This window comes from Arvicola amphibius, chromosome 14 (assembly GCF_903992535.2).
Source record: "Arvicola amphibius chromosome 14, mArvAmp1.2, whole genome shotgun sequence".
In the NCBI taxonomy this organism is placed as follows: domain Eukaryota; kingdom Metazoa; phylum Chordata; class Mammalia; order Rodentia; family Cricetidae; genus Arvicola; species Arvicola amphibius.
Genome location: NC_052060.1, coordinates 23,979,220 through 23,996,220, shown reverse-complemented (window position 1 = coordinate 23,996,220; position 17,001 = coordinate 23,979,220). Strand labels below are relative to the sequence as shown.

The following is a 17,001-nucleotide window of genomic DNA, read 5'->3' as shown; positions in this document are numbered from 1 at the left end:
TTGGGTGGCTTTCTTGGGTTTTTCTATATTTCGATGGCCTATTTCATACATCTATGTGCATGAACATCTACTGTGACTATGCTACATATTTACCCCTGTGACTATCAGTTAATTACTGCCTTCCGAATCAGACCATTCATTCTTTAAGACCACATTGAGTCATTTCCTCAGCCACTGGGCCGAGCATATTTCAAGCGAAAAAACTGCATTTGCTGTACTTGTGATCAAATGAGTCAGAAAGAGCACAGACTAGCAAAGTAGACTATAGTGATTTCACATGGGATTGTTAAGAGAATAAATTGTTGAAGCATATTTAGATTTCCACTATCACTCTTGTAGTTACACACATACCCCACAGCAACACATCCTGGCATACTGCCTTCCATTATAACTGTCTGCACGTTGTGGTTATACATAGAAATGGAACATCCTTTAATTCTTGAAACTGTGGAGTAGACTGAATCCTCAACAATCTCATACCATAAAAGCTTACCTGAAGTGAAATAAATATATGGTAAAACATGAAAAAACAATTTGAGAGTGAATGGATGTCATGAAAATTTTCAGGAGATGCTGATTTTAAAACTAAAGCATTATTACCTAGCTGGAAAAAAAAAGCAACATTCATTGACATTTAATGCATTCTATGCACTAGAAAACAGGATTAGAAGGTGCTTTCTTGTTGTTACGAATTAATCAGATCAATTCAAATTTGCTGAGCCACTGTGCTCTGCCAATGGGAAATCGCAGAAATGGTTTGCACCCTGCAATAATTACATTCCTTCTGACTTCTACTTTCTTGTTATACAAACTGAATAGATTCTTGTTAGATAATTTGCTTGTTTTCTAGCGCAAGCAATCTTAGGTTGGGTTGTACATAAAACAGTCTATAGAGCATTGTAAAGCACTAATGTTTAAACTTTATTAGAAATATATTCAAAACACGCCTGTGGGTTAGGATTGAGAATGACTGATTCCAAAGGGAAATCATTAACCTATTCTTTTTACATTAGTAAACTCCCCTTCCTTTATTTCTGCCAGTTGCTTTATTCAACCGTCCAACGACTATTTTACCGGACAACTATTGTATTCCAGACAAGGACAAATGGCAGTCATTTCTAAAATAGAGTTTGAAGTGTGCATCATGTTTGCAGTGCATCATGAAATTATTTCGCAGTCAGCATTTAAGCTTGGGTGAGGTAGAGCGCACTCTGGTATGTCGTGCACTTTAATCCACCCTACTTCTCACGCTGAGTGAGGTCTTTCTAAAGGAGACAGGGTCAAGCATCTATAGCAATGTACATACATGAACATACAAACCACATCTGAGTTTTCTGATTCTTTTCAGAATCAATCGTAACCAACACCTCCACTTTCCTCAACAACCCTTCCTCAAATATCATTTTTCTGACCCTGTTTCAGGACTTACTGCTTTTAGTGTAACTGATATGTAAAACAGATAGCAATACAAGATTTTATATATATATATATGGGTTTTCTTCCAAAAACTATTTAACTAACGATCTATCAGTCTTTAATGCCTGAATCTTTATATGTGTCTTGCTTGAATGTGACAGTTCATAGTAGAGTAATAGGTATAATATGTAAAGTATTTTATAAACCAAAGAAAGGTTTGTTTTATTAAAGTAATTGCATAGAAATAAACCAATGTTTCTATTTGCTAGTTTTAAAAAAAAGCAATTAATCCCTAATAATATACAAAACAGATAACAGGAATATTTTCAACAAATGTTTTGATAGACGGGTACTTTTTATTGAAGCTCCTTTTCTTAAACTCTAGGAGAAAAGTGATTTATGACAGCATCAGAGAAAAACATCACTTAAGGTGTTCAAACCAGCTACAGACACAAAGACAATAGAACTGACTGGTAGCTGAAGATGTTTATAGATACCTTTGGAGAGAGAGTGGGAAATGCTTTTTTTATTAAAAAATTTCCACCTCCTCCCCTTCTCCCACTTCCCTCCCTTCCCCTCCCCTCACTCCCCTTCCCCCTCCCTCTCAAATAAAACACTGGAAAGAAGCTCTGAGTTATTTGGTATTATAGAATGAATATAGGAAAGAAAAAGGAGTCCATGTGATGATAAAGTACACGTGTAGCTCATAGAACTGAATTCAATCCTTAGAACACACATAATAAAGCAACACATGATGACATGTGCTCGTAATCCTGCAGGGGAGGGAGGTGGAGACAGTTGGATCCCTGGAGTTTCTGGTCAGCCTAGGCTACTTGAAAAGGGACTTTAGGGAGGGGGATAGGGACTGAGGTGGATGGAGTGTTAGGAATAATAGCTTAGGATGTTCCTCTATGCACATATAGACCCAAGAGAAGAAAGAAAAGCTAAACATTGTTGTGCATACCTTTAATTGCCGCACTTGTTAAACAAAGCAAGGTAGATCTCTGTGAGTTGGAAGTCAGCTCTCTGGACAGGAGAGGGAGGGGGAGTGGAGGAGGGAGGGGGGTAAATGGGAGGCGGGGAGGAGGCGGAAATTTTTCATTAAAAAAAAAAAGTATACACAGCACAACCTGGTATATAACAAGCAAGTATTCGGTGTTAATCCTAACTATTACATGCGCCAGAAAATATGAGGAGAAATTTTATGGGACTACGATATTTGAGTCACTTGAGAAATAAAATATAACTTGAGATGAGCAAGAAGAAAACAAATAATTTAGAGAAACAGATGCAAAATAGAGAGCATAAAGACAGGAGTCATACCATGACACAAATGCAGGGTCAAAGAGGATGGGCTGGAAGGAGGAGAAAGGACTTATCATAGGCTGAACAACATACAGAGGCGCTCTATACCGCACTAAGTCATTCTGACAGTAATTTTCGTGACTGATGAAAATAAAGCACCATCAACATTTCCAAGGAATTTTGACAGCCACCACGAGGTTGCGTCCACCCGTTAGACTCCAATCTAAGGAGAAATGAACAATACCCCTTCAATTGCTTGCCCACAAAATGAAAGACCACCAAGTATGAAAATGTAGTAGATTCCCTGTTAGCCTTGTCAAAGACTACAGCTGCCACTCTTTCTGGCAGTCATCCTTCCAGGAAGTTGTATGTGAGATCACAGTGAGGAAGCTAAGCCAACCAGTGCATGCCATCCAGGATTCATTCCCTGAAACCCGGATGTCAGTTTACCAGGGACACAGAGGAAGGAAGTGTCTACTGATATTCTCTGAGCTCAGGTTCTGTGAATAGGGACCTTCATTTGCTGAACAGTCCTGGGCCTTTCAAGAGCAATTAAATTTGGTTAAAATAAGAAAGAAATGCTTTTTAAGAAGAAAAAAGAGAGAGAGAGAGAGAGACGTTTGAGAGGACTGCAAAAGTTGATTGTGCCTAAGCACTTTTCCACAGGTTTGTTTTAGTTCTCATTTGTCACGTTGTATTTAAGCTGGTCTCTTACTCTGAAATCCGATAACCTTTCTTTTCTCTGAGCTCTTTCTACTAAACTAATAGCACTGTCTCTAATTCCACACGCAGCAAGCAAAGAGTTTGCTTTTCCAGATAACAGAAGGTCTGGTGATCAGCCAACGTCTAAAGAACCATTAGCCAAGTCAGTCATAGGCCAGAGACTGCAACTGATCGATAGATATTACTCTCTAAATCACTTGGAAATTGTCTTTTCATCTTTTCCACAAGCTAGCATTATTCATGTTGTCCTGACACAAGTGAAAATTAGAGGAGAATTTTAACAAGAAACTTCTTACCTAGGCACATCAATCGTTTCATAGTTCTGAAAGGAGAAATGAATGCACTTGACACGTTCAAATGGCATAGACATCGTTTAAAATTAAATTAAAGGCCATGAAGTTTTTTAATTAAATTGCAAGAAAAACTAGAAGAGTCTCATTTAGACAGTATACAGAGAGTGACCCTGAAAGCTGCACTTAAATTGACTGAAGTAAGAGAATTTAAGGAAGGTGGTGACATTTATAATGTCTCTGTACCCCTGTCTTCTTCACTATGGAATAAAATTGCTAAGCTTTGAAAAATAAGGAGAGAGAGAGACAAGGGGAGAGGGGAAGGAGGGAGGGAAGGAGGAAGGGAGGGAGGGAGGAAGGAAGGAAGGAAGGAAGGAAGGAAGGAAGGAAGGAAGGAAGGAAGGAAGATCCCTTTCACCACTTCAGCCTAGGTCACATTTCCGTATTATTAAATGAGGGACACGAAGGAATAAAAGCAGAACTGCCGAGCATCCCTCAGCTTGCATTCCTAATGACTGCACCAACTGCCCTTAATTATGTCTCCATAGGCGAGTGGTGAAAGAAGGGTGTACTTGGATATAATAAACTCCTGCCTTTGGTGCACCTAAAAATAAATCATTCAAAATTATTTACAGGGATGGATAGGACTCCTTATTTATAGTTCCTATATAAGTATACACTGTTGAACATTATTACAAGAACTCATAATAAACTCATAGATGCAGCCACAGGTCCCTATGAACATTGACTCCTGAAGAAGAAAAAAAAAGAAATGGCTCTTAATTCAATATACATATTAGCTCCTGAAGATAGCATTTCTAGAAATGAATATTGCAATACAAAATAGAAAGTTTCTTCCCTTACTTCCCAGCACTCACTCATGTGACACTAGAAGTCCACAGTACAACAGACAACAAGGCAACCCAATCAGTCTTCCTTAATTAGCTGCACACTTACTCCCAATTTAAAGGCTATTTCTGTAGTAGTTTCGAATATTTTAGCATTTGAAAATAAAACTTCAATTTGAATTTGAACTACTATATTCTCTCATTTTTTTAAAAAATATCAACTGTGTATTTAGAAAAAGGTAGTTAACATGTATGAGGTAAAACATAATGATTCCCACCTATGAATAAAAGCCTTATAATATCATATGATACATACATCATATGTATCATATGATAAGAATTAGTATGGAAAGAGAAATATGGCATTTCCTCATTTAAATTATATTCATATATATAATGTATCTAATATATATATGTGTGTGTGTGTACATAGATATATACATGTAATTTCCTTGGATTATTTATTCTTTTTAATTGTGCTTTCTATTTCTATTACTTCTATTACTATTATTGAACACTCTGTCTTCAACCAGCAAGAAACGGGCATACTTTTTTTGGAATTGTTCTTTTTACTCCAATCCAAATGATCTGATATCCACTTCACTGGTTGTATTAGCAATACATGTATGATCAAAGGATGAGACATTGCATTTCTCTAAGGTTAAAAAATTAAAATTTAAAAAGCTTGCTCTTTGATTTGATTTTCTTTAAATAAGTACCTTCTTGCTAAGAAAAACTCCAGTGTATCAAATAAATTTGCCCATTCCATCAAGTCTAAGATTATGTTCATATTAATTCCATTTAATTATAGAACTTCATCTTACACAGACAATCTTGTACTGTAGGTTATGTTTTATAAGGATTATTTCAATAACACCATTTGTGCCTCAGTTTCCTCTTTACTAAAATGAAAAAGTAGATTCTAACTCCTTTAAATAAGTGGGCCTGTTAAACTATTCTTAAATTATTAAATCTCTTAAATGATAAACAAAATAAACACTTAAAAAGTTAACATGAGTAAAATCTATCTCCAAAAAGTATTAGAAGGTAAATTCAACCCATCCAGTACAAAAATCAGTGTTTATTTTGCTGTATTTAAGGATAATTAAATTCAAAAAAATGTTGACCTTTTATTCTTTTATTATTTATTTATTTTAGTCATAAGTTCAAAAATTTAAACAGTAAGCAATGAAGCTGCCTTTGTACATATATTTTTGATTTGTCTGCTTAATAAAATTGTCCCAAAGTGATGCACATTCCACATTATGATAATAAAACAAATAGACATTAGATGAAAGAGTCCTTGTTAACTAAATATGTGCCACTCCAACTAGTCCTTGATATAGAATCGATGCAAAAATGTTTCACTCATGATCCCTTTTATTTTATGAAAAGACACAATATTAATTATCCTACCAAATACTGCACTTATCAGCAAGAGCATAACTAATATTTTAACTTACTCTAGCTAAATAACTAGAGAGACAAGCCTGAACTCCCCACAGGTTGAATGAGCACACACTCTGGAAGCCAGTACCATTTCACCTGCTGAACCCGGGCACTCAAAACAGCTCCTCTACAGTCCTCACTACCCACTGCTGGCAGCCACTAAAATTCCTCTTTGAAGGTACCAGCAGTCTACAGGACCCATTCGGCTTAACAGCTAAAGGCAGAAGGCCATTATAATTAATGGTCTTTTTTAAGTTCATCTAGATATTTACAGTTACAGTATCAGTAATAGCCAGCTCTTCCTGAGACGATGATTTAAAGCACACAATAAGATGTGATTTTAACATAGGCACAACACAGTCACTATAAATCTCAAATAAATCTTAAGTTTTTTATAGTAATCTATGGACTAATTTTTGCACATAGAAAATCCCTGAAGTCCTGAGGTGAAACATAGCAAATATATCAAAAATAAAACAAAAGCTAATATCAAAGGATATCCATTAAGTAACAGTCTGTGTGTGTGTGTGTGTGTGTGTGTGTGTGTGAAATCATAATAGAGATGTTGAAGACTTTCAAATTACTTTATATTTTCAAAGCAAACTAATATGTGAAATCAATTTCATTAAACCATCCACTTCCAAAAAAACAATCCACAAAATCTTCCTCATATATATTGCTTTAATGTTCCAGTTTTATATGAATCCCAGTTCATTTTAAATTATCTTCTGATTTAACAACTGAAGCATGCATTCACACCTCTGGGAAATTCGTTAGATCAGGATGATACTAGAACAAGATACCTCCATTTAGAAAGCGATGGTAAATTCCACTCAGTCTTCAAGCTACAGTTCTAAATGCTGGCTTTAGAACTGGAGAGAGAGCTTACTATCCCCTTCTGTGCTGGGAATTTGATGCTGGTGTTTCTTTTTTAAGCATTTCTTTCCTATCATTTCTGTTTTGAATTTTGATAGGTTTAAAGAATGAACGCCTACACGATTGGATTAATAAATAAGTAGCTTTCCGCTGAGTAACAAGAACCTACCCACTTCGTAAAAATAAATACTCAAATCTTTCCATGTAACTATCTACTGGCTTACACTATTTTCAAAATATTTCATGAGAAATAACATCTGATCCTATGCTTCACTCTTTCTCTCATTCTTTAGCTTTATAAAATATTATTTTCTGCAACTCAAGTGGTGTGGTCCTGAAATATTTTCCAACGATGTTTTTGCGATTTATAGTTAAGAGTGCCAATAGAAAATTATGGCCTAATAGCACAGAAATTTGACTGACTGGAAATCCCAGTACGGAAAAGAAAAATATCTTCAAGGAGATAATGCATTCAGGTAACCCATAATACTGGTAATCACTGCACAATGTCTCAGATTCTGTTCTTTTACATAGCTCGCACTGGTATATTCGTGCCTACACTTGTATATGACGAGCTGAGATAAAACAGCAATCTAGTCTTCCTTAGGCAAGTGACATTTCTCAGTGTCACAAAGCTATAGGCTTTTCTTTGCTGTGGCTGATGCTTGAATTTTGAATACTAAAGAAAACCAGCAGAGGGCAGAACTGCTGACCAACCCAACAGGCGACAAAGTACCAAAGGGAAAATGCAAACTTTTTGAGGTCGTCTGCTTTCAAAGATGCTTAAGTTTATCGTTGAAGAAGTTGGAATGAATCAATGTAAATAACCTAAATCGCTGCTGCAAAATTCGAACGGAATTCCACTGTGACTCTAGGGTCACCAATGCTCATCACGGGCTGAATGAGACTCTGCCTGCTCCTGGGAAGCGTAAAGTCCACAAACATCAGAGCCATGGTTAGGGCTGGGCCTCCTGAAGCACTAACTCTCTTTAGGGAGCTCTCGGGTCTGGTTAACAAGACCGATGGCCAGGCTCAGGTTTCTTCTAAACCTGCACGTTCAGTGTTCGTTTGGCATTTTTTCTGTTCTCCACTCCTCTCCTCCCTATTGCCCGGCTTCTCTCTGCACTCCTGACAAAGCTTGCTTTCTACTCTGAACTGCTCTGGCTCCCCAACTCCAAAGGCTTTCTCCTGCCAGCCGAGTCTACAGCACCTAAGGGACCGCCACCGCCAGATGCCTTTTAGGGAAAGGGCGGAGGCAAGGGAGGGAGGAGGCGGTGGGAGGAGTGAAGTCGCTCTCCCTCCTCCGGTACTGACAGGGCTACAGTGGCTACACAGGTCTGGCCATTCAATATTTGGTAGTGCCACGTAGGAACTTTTCCTTACCTCCCTCCTCCCACCCCAGGCCCACTCTTCTTCCTCCCAATTCCTTCGTCTGCCCCCCACCCTATTTGCTTGAAGACTTTCATCACCCTCCAGGACAGTTGCATGTCCAACCTGCAAGAAGAAGCTGTTTGTAGGAGGGCGAGGATGAGTGAAGGTGAGGGGGGTCATGGAGAAGATGAGGGAACTAAACATCGGGGAAAGTGCCCCCCCACACGCTGTCCTGAACTCCACTTTATCATCTGGGAAGTGTTCCATTCAGAAGCATTTCAAAATGCCACACACAAAGTGCTCTCAATCTTCTAAATTCATCCCCCTGCTTTCTCTTATATCCCTCAAAGTAAAAACAGCTAGTTTCTCACTTCCTCGCAGACAAAGAAGTTTATCACAGTTCACTTTACACCCTTTCTCTATATTTTCTCCTCAGTTCACCCTTCTAAAGATATCTCCATTAGAACCTGGAGAAACCCAAAGAGTTCTTCAAAGGGCAGAGTGCTCTGAGTAAAGACTGTTTTTGAAACAAAAGCTTTGTACGACTGCCTTCCCGTTCAAAGTAATATTTTTTTTTCTTTTCTGCAAAGTAAGTGGAAAGGGACGGAGGTCTTTCTCAGCCTGCTGAGTGCCTGACAGATCTTTTAATCCTGCCACCTACCTCCTCTCTCATTACTGTCCCGCCTACATCCATCTCGCAGTCTCTCCAGTTTCCCCTCCTAACCTGGTAGCAACTACAATCTGGATTTTATTTAAAAGAAGTGGGGCAAATACAAGGGGGAAGGGCACAAGAAGAATGCCGGGTGGCAATGTCCCACCTCCCCAAACTCTTTTTTTTTTTCTCCTTACCTCCTCTGACCTCTCTGGCATGGAAGAGGAAAGTCAAGGCGAGGGTTGAGATGGTGAGATCCCAGACCCATCGTTTCGTTTTCCACCTGGACCAGGGCTCCATCTCCTAGCCCCGTGCTCACAACTGTGAACCCACGAAATTGCCACTGCAGACCAACTTCGTCCCTTCCAAGGTGTTGCCTACGTTTGCTACACAGCCATCCGGAAGGGAGAGGGGGTAAAAAAAAATAAAAATAAAAAATAAAAAATAAATAAAAAGTCAAAGGGCTCTATTTTTTTTTTAATTTGATGGTTTGCTTCCTTCCTGTCTCTCTCCCCCTCCTCTCCCTCTTTGGTGGCCCCGCAGACTGAGACCCTGAGATCCGTCCTACGCCTAGCCCTACCTTCAGACTGAGGGCGAATGAGAGGTTTCAAGAAAGGACCTGAAAGCACTGAGCACCCCTAAAGGCTTCATGCTGTCGGTGGGCCGGACAAGAGGCTCAGGCAGCCCCCTCCTCCGCCCACTCCCCCTCCCTGCTGTGTGCCCGCGAAACTGACAAGCAGACTGAAGGTCACACCCAATCACACGCTTCCCCGCAGCCCCAAGCCCGCCCAGTCTCTCGCCGGAGGATCCAGACTTATGCAGGCCCAACCCACTGGCCACCCCCTCCCCATCCCATCTTCGCTCTCCTCCTCCCCCTTCTTCCCTTCCCAAATCCCCGAGAAGAAATGGGAGGGAGTTAGGCGGGACCCGTGCTTGGCTACTGCACTTTGGGAATGAAAGGAATTGCTGAGAAGCCACGGAGCACACAGGGCGTTCGAGGAGCTTCTGTATTCAATAAAGATACTCTACTTGCACCGGTCTGGGAGCCCCTTGTCCCTAGGAGGCAGGAGGGGGAGGACGGGGAAGGCCCAAGTTTCACTGGCCGCACGGCTGGAGTCCTGGGCAGGCAGTCGTAACCTTATCCTCTGCAAAAACCTTCCTAGGGCAGGCATGGAATCAGTGGGCTCTACTCTGCCTGATCCCAAAGATATTTTTTTTTAATTATTATTTACAGAGAAACTAAGGAAGGCCTGAAGGGGGACGTGGATGGACCCTAAAGATCTCAATCCTCATCTTGTAGGTAAATTCTAGTTGGCGAACTGAAAAGTGGAAGGCTTCTCAAATGTGCACAGCTGCTAAAGACTCACGGAGGGGCTAGACTCTTCAAGACCAGAGTTGAACTGTGAGGAAATGGGAGAGGGAGAAAGCATGGCAGCCGAAGCTAAAATATCAGTCATTTGCTTTTCCAGCAGATTTAAGCCCTGAACTTGGATGAAAGAGGCAAAGGAAGGAGTAGAGAAGGAAAGCTACCGGCAGAATTTTCCAACTGGCAGACCCCACAGTTTCTATACTGAGCCTGGTCTTAGGGCCAAAAACAGAGAAAGCCTAAGAGACTTGTTTCTAAGAAAGCTCCTCTCCTCAGGGTGGCCCTCTTAATCCTAAATATTAGATTCCCTGCCCAGTTTTCCCATATTTGAATTATTCCATCAACTTGACTGATCCTTTCTGTTTTTAATCGTTTCTGAAATATTTCTTTCTAGCAGTGAGAGACAAGTCCAACAGTGGACTAAAGTAGGAAGATGGTACCAGCATGTATTAGACACTCGAAAGAGATGTTTTAAATGAATGCTTGCTTGCTTTCTTTCTTGCTTGCTTTCTTTCTTTCTTTCTTTCTTTCTTTCTTACTTACTAAATTTTTTCTTTCTATTGATACAGATACTAGTAGCCAGGGCCTACTGTATTTAAGTCATATCAATGCTCAGGGGTCTTCAATTAAATTTATCAACATGCATGTTCATTCTTTTATTTACCACTAATCTTTAAACCATGGGGTCTTTTTTAAATGATCTGTTAAAAATATGCATAATTGGATAGATAAAATGTTTTCATATGGTTGATAATTGGTAAACTAGATAGAATTGATAAAAATCAGGAGTAGATTATATTAAAGGCAACTAAAAATACTTCATTATCTATGCCTCTGCACCAAAGAACCATTCCCTAATCATGGAGTGTCTTTGAGATCACAGTTTGGAAGAGAGAGGGAGGAGAGACAGAGACAGAGAGAGTCTTATTTATTTTAATGAGGTCAGAAGGATGTTTGGGATGCCATTTATCAGAGAAACAGAGCCAACTAGTTCTTGAAATTATAACAATTGTTAACATATTTTACTAACATGATTTACTAGCACACTGTTTTGAGCATGAAATGTCTAGCAACAGATTAAGAACCTTGCATTGGTAAGTAATTCAATAACTTTATTAGACCTCATCTCAGATGGAAATTTTGTGTGTATTTGTGGTTTCCAAATTTTTAAAACTTGTCTTTTCTACCCAAGTCTCTTTGCATGTAAAAGTCATTTTCTACATCTTCACTTAAACATAAAACAATGAAATGAATACATTTTAGTTTAGGAATTCTTACCTGTGAGCTGACCAGTTAGAGAGCTCCCAGCAACAGGTCTAGTGCTCTAAACTGTTTTCCCCTCACTGTCTGGTGCACTGAGAAGTCCATAGCCTGGTGCTGTGCTAGGTGAGAATGATTCAGCCACTGCCTTCTGCTCACATCTCAGACCTCACAGCTTGTAAAAGGGTTCTTTCAGGCAAAATATCTTTAGTGAATAGAGTTATTGCTGTCTTATGCATCTGTACCCTGCGGTCTGAATTCCTCTGGCAGTTGCCCAACTAGGCATAACCTAGGTCTGAATTTATGTCTCTTGAAGGAAACATTCTGGAGTCACAATGAGGTATAATTATGTCTAACGTCTCTAGCCTGTAGCTGACTGCCAGATGCGGAGTCTCCCAGAAACCTGTCCATGGACTTTCAGATGAACTCAATGAACGAGGATAAAAGCCTCAAAGGGCAGAAACCAAAGAGAGCCATCCATCCAAGTGACCTTCAGCTTCACGCTGGGGAACTTCCAGTAGAGTTGTTTCCTGGGCCACCTTTCAGCCTGCCATTGTTAACTGTTTATACATAGATTCAAAATGTAATAAAATGTGACAGTTTCACTGATGCAAGTTCTTAGGTTTGAAGTAATATACTTCCATTTTGTCCCATGAAAAACAATGTTGAAGGCATGTTATCGACTTAAAGAATAAGTTTTGTTGTGAAAGTCTAATAAAAACAATGTAAAATAGATAAAGACTAATCCCTTTCTTTGTAACAATACTTTAAATTAACCATTTCCGTATTGCCATACAAGAGGACTAAAACAGCAAGTTTTGTTATAGATTAGGAAGGCAGATAAAGAGATAGAATGTTCTAGACAATCTTCAGAATCCATGGAAAACCCACAGCTCCTCTTTAATATCATCATAAATTTCTAGGATTCACGGAGTTCCTGTTTCAGAGCCAATGTTCTATGTACTGAGACCTCAATAACCACTCAGACACCACAGACACATTATCCAAGCTCTGTGTCCCTAATGCATACAGAATCATAAATAAAACAGTGGTTCAATAATCCTTAAATTCTTATAGGCAGAATTAAGGGAAAGAAGGAACTGTTATAAAAAAATGATGTCATCTTTTAAAATAGTTCATATACAGTCTTCTTTGCTCATGTTCATCTTTTAACCTTTTCCATTTTCTTCTTGCAGTGCTGGAAATAGAACCAGTCACCTTGCACATGGTACAAAGGGCTGTGTCCCTGAACTACATCCTCTCAACTTCCAGCTTCAATAGATGAATAGATGCATATATACATATACACATATCCAGACCAAAACAAATTGTGCTTTTACCGTATTTTGACGTACTAATTTCCAAGAGAAGACTTGGACTGGCCAGAAATACTTAATAAAAGGAGTCTTTCTTTTACAAAATCTCATGGTTTGCCTTTCACATTCTTTTCTGGACTTCAGGTCAATTATTTTGAGGAAAGACTGAAAAAGCAGTTTGACATTCACTTTACAGTTTTCCTATTACATGAGTGGAAGAAACTAGTCTTTTTAAAAGTTCAGTTAGTTCCTCTTACCTCACAGATGGGTGATTGTCTTGATCAAAGTGGGAACTGAGAGGACCAGACATATTTGCTTCCATAAATAACCAAGTCCACAAGAACTCGCAATGACAACCGAATATTGTGTTTGTAACTGTACAATGAAATACTTTACAAAACTTCAGAGGAGCTCAAATTTAGGTCAATTTCTAACAGAGTTTTCAGATAAACAGTTTTCTGCTTTTGGAACACTGAAGAAGCCAATTGAGAGAAAATGCAGGTTCACCCTGTCTAAAAGGGCCTAAGGTAAAAAAAGATAATCAAAGATAAGTGAACTCCCAAACCACAAAGAGTATGGTTATGTGCATTTATGCTTCACTCCTAAATACTTTTTATTACTTAAGCCCCTTTAGTCGGGCTGATGGGATAGATCAGCAATTAAGAACTCTTGTTGCTTTTCCAGACGACCCAAGTTCGGGTCTCAACACCATTCTGAGCTGGTCACAGCCACCTGTAACTCCAGCTTCAGGAAATCTGAATGTTTGTGAATCAAATGAATCTATTACTTTTATGTGCCCTTCTTTTATGTTTCCCAACCAGTGCCACATAGATTTAAGTTAGGTAAATATGGTTAAAAATGGAAATCATTCTGATTCTTAAAACATCTGTATTGAATAACTTCAAGTTAATTTGTTTTACAGCTCCTTGGTACTTAAGAGTCCTCCGAATATTGTATTTTCTGCCAGTTCCAGTATGGTCAAATTATTTAATATCCAAATGATGGACAAACAATAGACATTATTTCAAAACTTTTACGATCTAATCTGCAAAGACTGGGAACCATATATAAACATAAATTTTGCAAGTAACATTTGTTCTGAAATATTTCTTTTATCAAAGTGGGATACATTTGTTATTATAAGGACATTATTTTTATTTAAAATACTTAATGATTTCCTTTGTCTTCATGACATCCTCATGAGGTAAGAATGTGGAAACTTAAGTGGTTTTATTTTTAAGGGTAGGATCTGGGACATCCGAAGTTCAAATTAGGAATAAAGAAACAGATGGAATATATGAGACCTATTTGAATTTGCACAATTCTGTTCTTGTTCTTAATTTTTTCTTTTTAAAAGATGTAATTTTAGAATATATTTTATGTCTTACATATTACATATTAAAGTAAGTGAGAATTTTAGAAGACTAGCGTTAATATCATTAGGAATTAGGAATCATTTCATTGATTTTATTTTCTATTTATGTTTGGTTCTATCCTAGGTCTCTGTGGTATTCAGCCTATGGCTCCTGACCCTAAGGGATGAGCTCCCTCTCAGGATATGAGTCTCCAGTTAGCCAGTCATTAGTTGGTCATAGCCACAATTTCTGTCCCATCTTTATCCTACCACATCTTGTAGGACATATAAATTTTAGATTTAAGAGTTTGTAGCTGGGTTGGTGTGCCAATTCCTTCACTGGAAGTCTTGTCTGGTTAGAGGAGATGGTTGGTTCAGGCTCTGTAACTCCCCATTGCTAGGTGTCTTAGTAGGGTCATCCTCTAGATGCTTCAGAGTTCCTTTTGTTATATGTTTCTAGTTCATCCCAGAGATGCCCCCAGATTCCAGTTGTCTCTCCTACTACTCTCTCCCTCCTTCCTCCCCTGACCTGATCACTCCTGTTTCCATCTCCATTCCCACTTCCAGTTCCCTCCCCTAGGCCACTTGCAATGTTCAAGGAGTGCTCAAGGTGGTCTACATAAATCTCATCGTGAAGGAGTAATAGAATACCAGTGGAAACTGTTTTCTTACATATTGACAACTCCAAGAGCAGAAATTCTCATTCTATCTTCAGTATCTTGGTTTCCATTTCTCATTTGTCCTCCTAAGACTTTACTGACATTTAAATAATTTCTTTTTAAGGTGCTCTAAAACATGCAAATGAACTAGTTTGTTCTTTTTTCAATATCATTAAAGAAAATTATATCTTTATAAAAATCACTGCCTTCCTCTAGCAGAGTTTAGGTTAAGACAAGAGTACTACAACTAGCTATGCACTTTGGAGATCTTTCCAACTTAGAAGAAAGAAGCTCAACTATGAAACAGTAATTTTTCAAATGAGGACTATGAAGACAGCTTGGCATTGCATTGATCAAAGCTTAAAGAAGCAAAAATATAACTAACTAAATACATAAATAAATAATCTGAAAAATCAGTTCTGCCTATAAGGATCCCATCAAATTCCATTATCCTTCTTGTAGTAATGAGCAGCGGGCCGCATTCCCGCTGCCCGGCTCCTGGCTGCCCGGCTAGCTTTACCCGAAATAACAACACACAAATTGTATTCTTTTAAACACTGCCTGGCTCATTATTTTCAGCCTCTTTCTCACATCTTGACTAACCCATATCGAATAATCTTTGTAACACCATCAGTGGTGTCTTACTGGGAAAGATTCAGCATGTCTGACCTGGCGGCTGGCTTCATCGCATCTGGCATCTCTCTGAGGAGAGGCATGGCAGTCTAGTTCAGAGAGCAGAGGCATGGCGATTTATTAACTTAGGAGAGGCGTGGCATCTGACTGAGCCATCTACCTCACTTCCTTCTTCCTCTTCTCTCTACTCCACCCACCTAAGGGCTGGCCAAGGCAGTTTGTTTATTAGCCAATAAGAATCCTCCATCACCTTCTCATAGTCATGAGAATTCTGTGCTACTGGGCAGTGGTGGCACACACCTTTAATCCCAGCACTCAAGAGGTAGAGACAGGTGGATCTCTATAAGTTTGAGGCCAACCTGGTCTACAGAGAAAGTTCTAGGACAGCCAGGACTGTTTCTCAGAGAATCCCTGTCTTGGGGAAAAAAGAAAAGAATTCTGTGTAATTTGTGTTTATGTTCACATGAACACAACCAATACTTACAATTACCTGCATTGTTCACATTCCTCTTTATAACTTGTATTCATGTGATATGTGGGAGGTCCTTCTGTCTATGTGTTGCTTTTATTGGTTAATGAATAAAGAAACTGCTTTGGACCTATAGCAGGACAGAACTTAGGTAGGTGGGCAAGACAGAACTGAATGCTGGGAGGAAGAAGGCAGACTCAGAGAAGCAATGGAGATGCTGCCGGAATCAGACATGCTGAACCTTTGCTGGTAGGCCATGACCTCATGGTGATGCACAGTTTAATGGAGATAAGTTAAATTAAGATGTAAGAGTTAGCCAATAAGAAGTTAGAGCTAATGGGCCAAGCAGTGTTTTAATTCATTCAGTTTCTATGTGATTAATTTAGGTCTAAGATAGCCAGGTGTTCAAGAACCAACAAGTGGCTCTCCCTCAACATTCAGGTAGTGGCATTTTAGCTGTACTTTAATCAGTAAAGACAACCTGAAGATTCAAAGAGCAAAACGACCAGCCACTGGCTCTTACTTGGACCTCAGTCTGAAATGGCGATCCTGCCTCCTATAATCTCACTGAATGAAACTGTGTGTTAAGAATTGTTTCTTCTTGTTTTATAATCCTCTCTAGGGCTGGGATTAAAGGCATGCACCACTGTGATTAAATGCATGCATCACCTGGTTTCTATGGCAACTAGTGTGGCTACTGGGATTAAAGTTGTGTGTTACCATAGCCTGGTCTGTAAGATTGACTAATAAAACTGCTTTGCTCAGATCTTCAGGCCGTCTTTATTTATTAAAATACATTTGAAATACCACTACACTTAATGGTCTTGTACTCTGTAAAATTTGTCACTTGTATTGGTTTAATAAAACACTGATTGGCCAGTAGCCGAGCAGGAAATTTAGGCAAGGTGACCAGAATAGGAGATTTCTGGAAAGAGGAAAGGTTCAATCTGCTGTTGTCTCCCAGATGCAAAGGAAGCAAGAGGAGAATACCCCACTGTTAAAGATACCCAGCCA

At 39.0% G+C, this 17,001-nt stretch overlaps 1 protein-coding gene across 4 annotated transcripts in view; it reads right to left on the bottom strand.

Moving 5' to 3' along the window:
* The window catches only part of Col11a1 (collagen type XI alpha 1 chain), a 169,069-nt gene extending 159,839 nt beyond the window's left edge, over positions 1-9,230 (bottom strand). For all 4 annotated transcript variants that reach the window (XM_038311125.1, XM_038311127.1, XM_038311124.1 and 1 more), the window contains exon 1: positions 9,128-9,230. In XM_038311125.1, the coding sequence (XP_038167053.1) occupies positions 9,128-9,230 (103 nt within the window). The remainder of the gene's footprint in view (positions 1-9,127) is intronic.
* Positions 9,231-17,001: the final 7,771 nt, after the last annotated feature.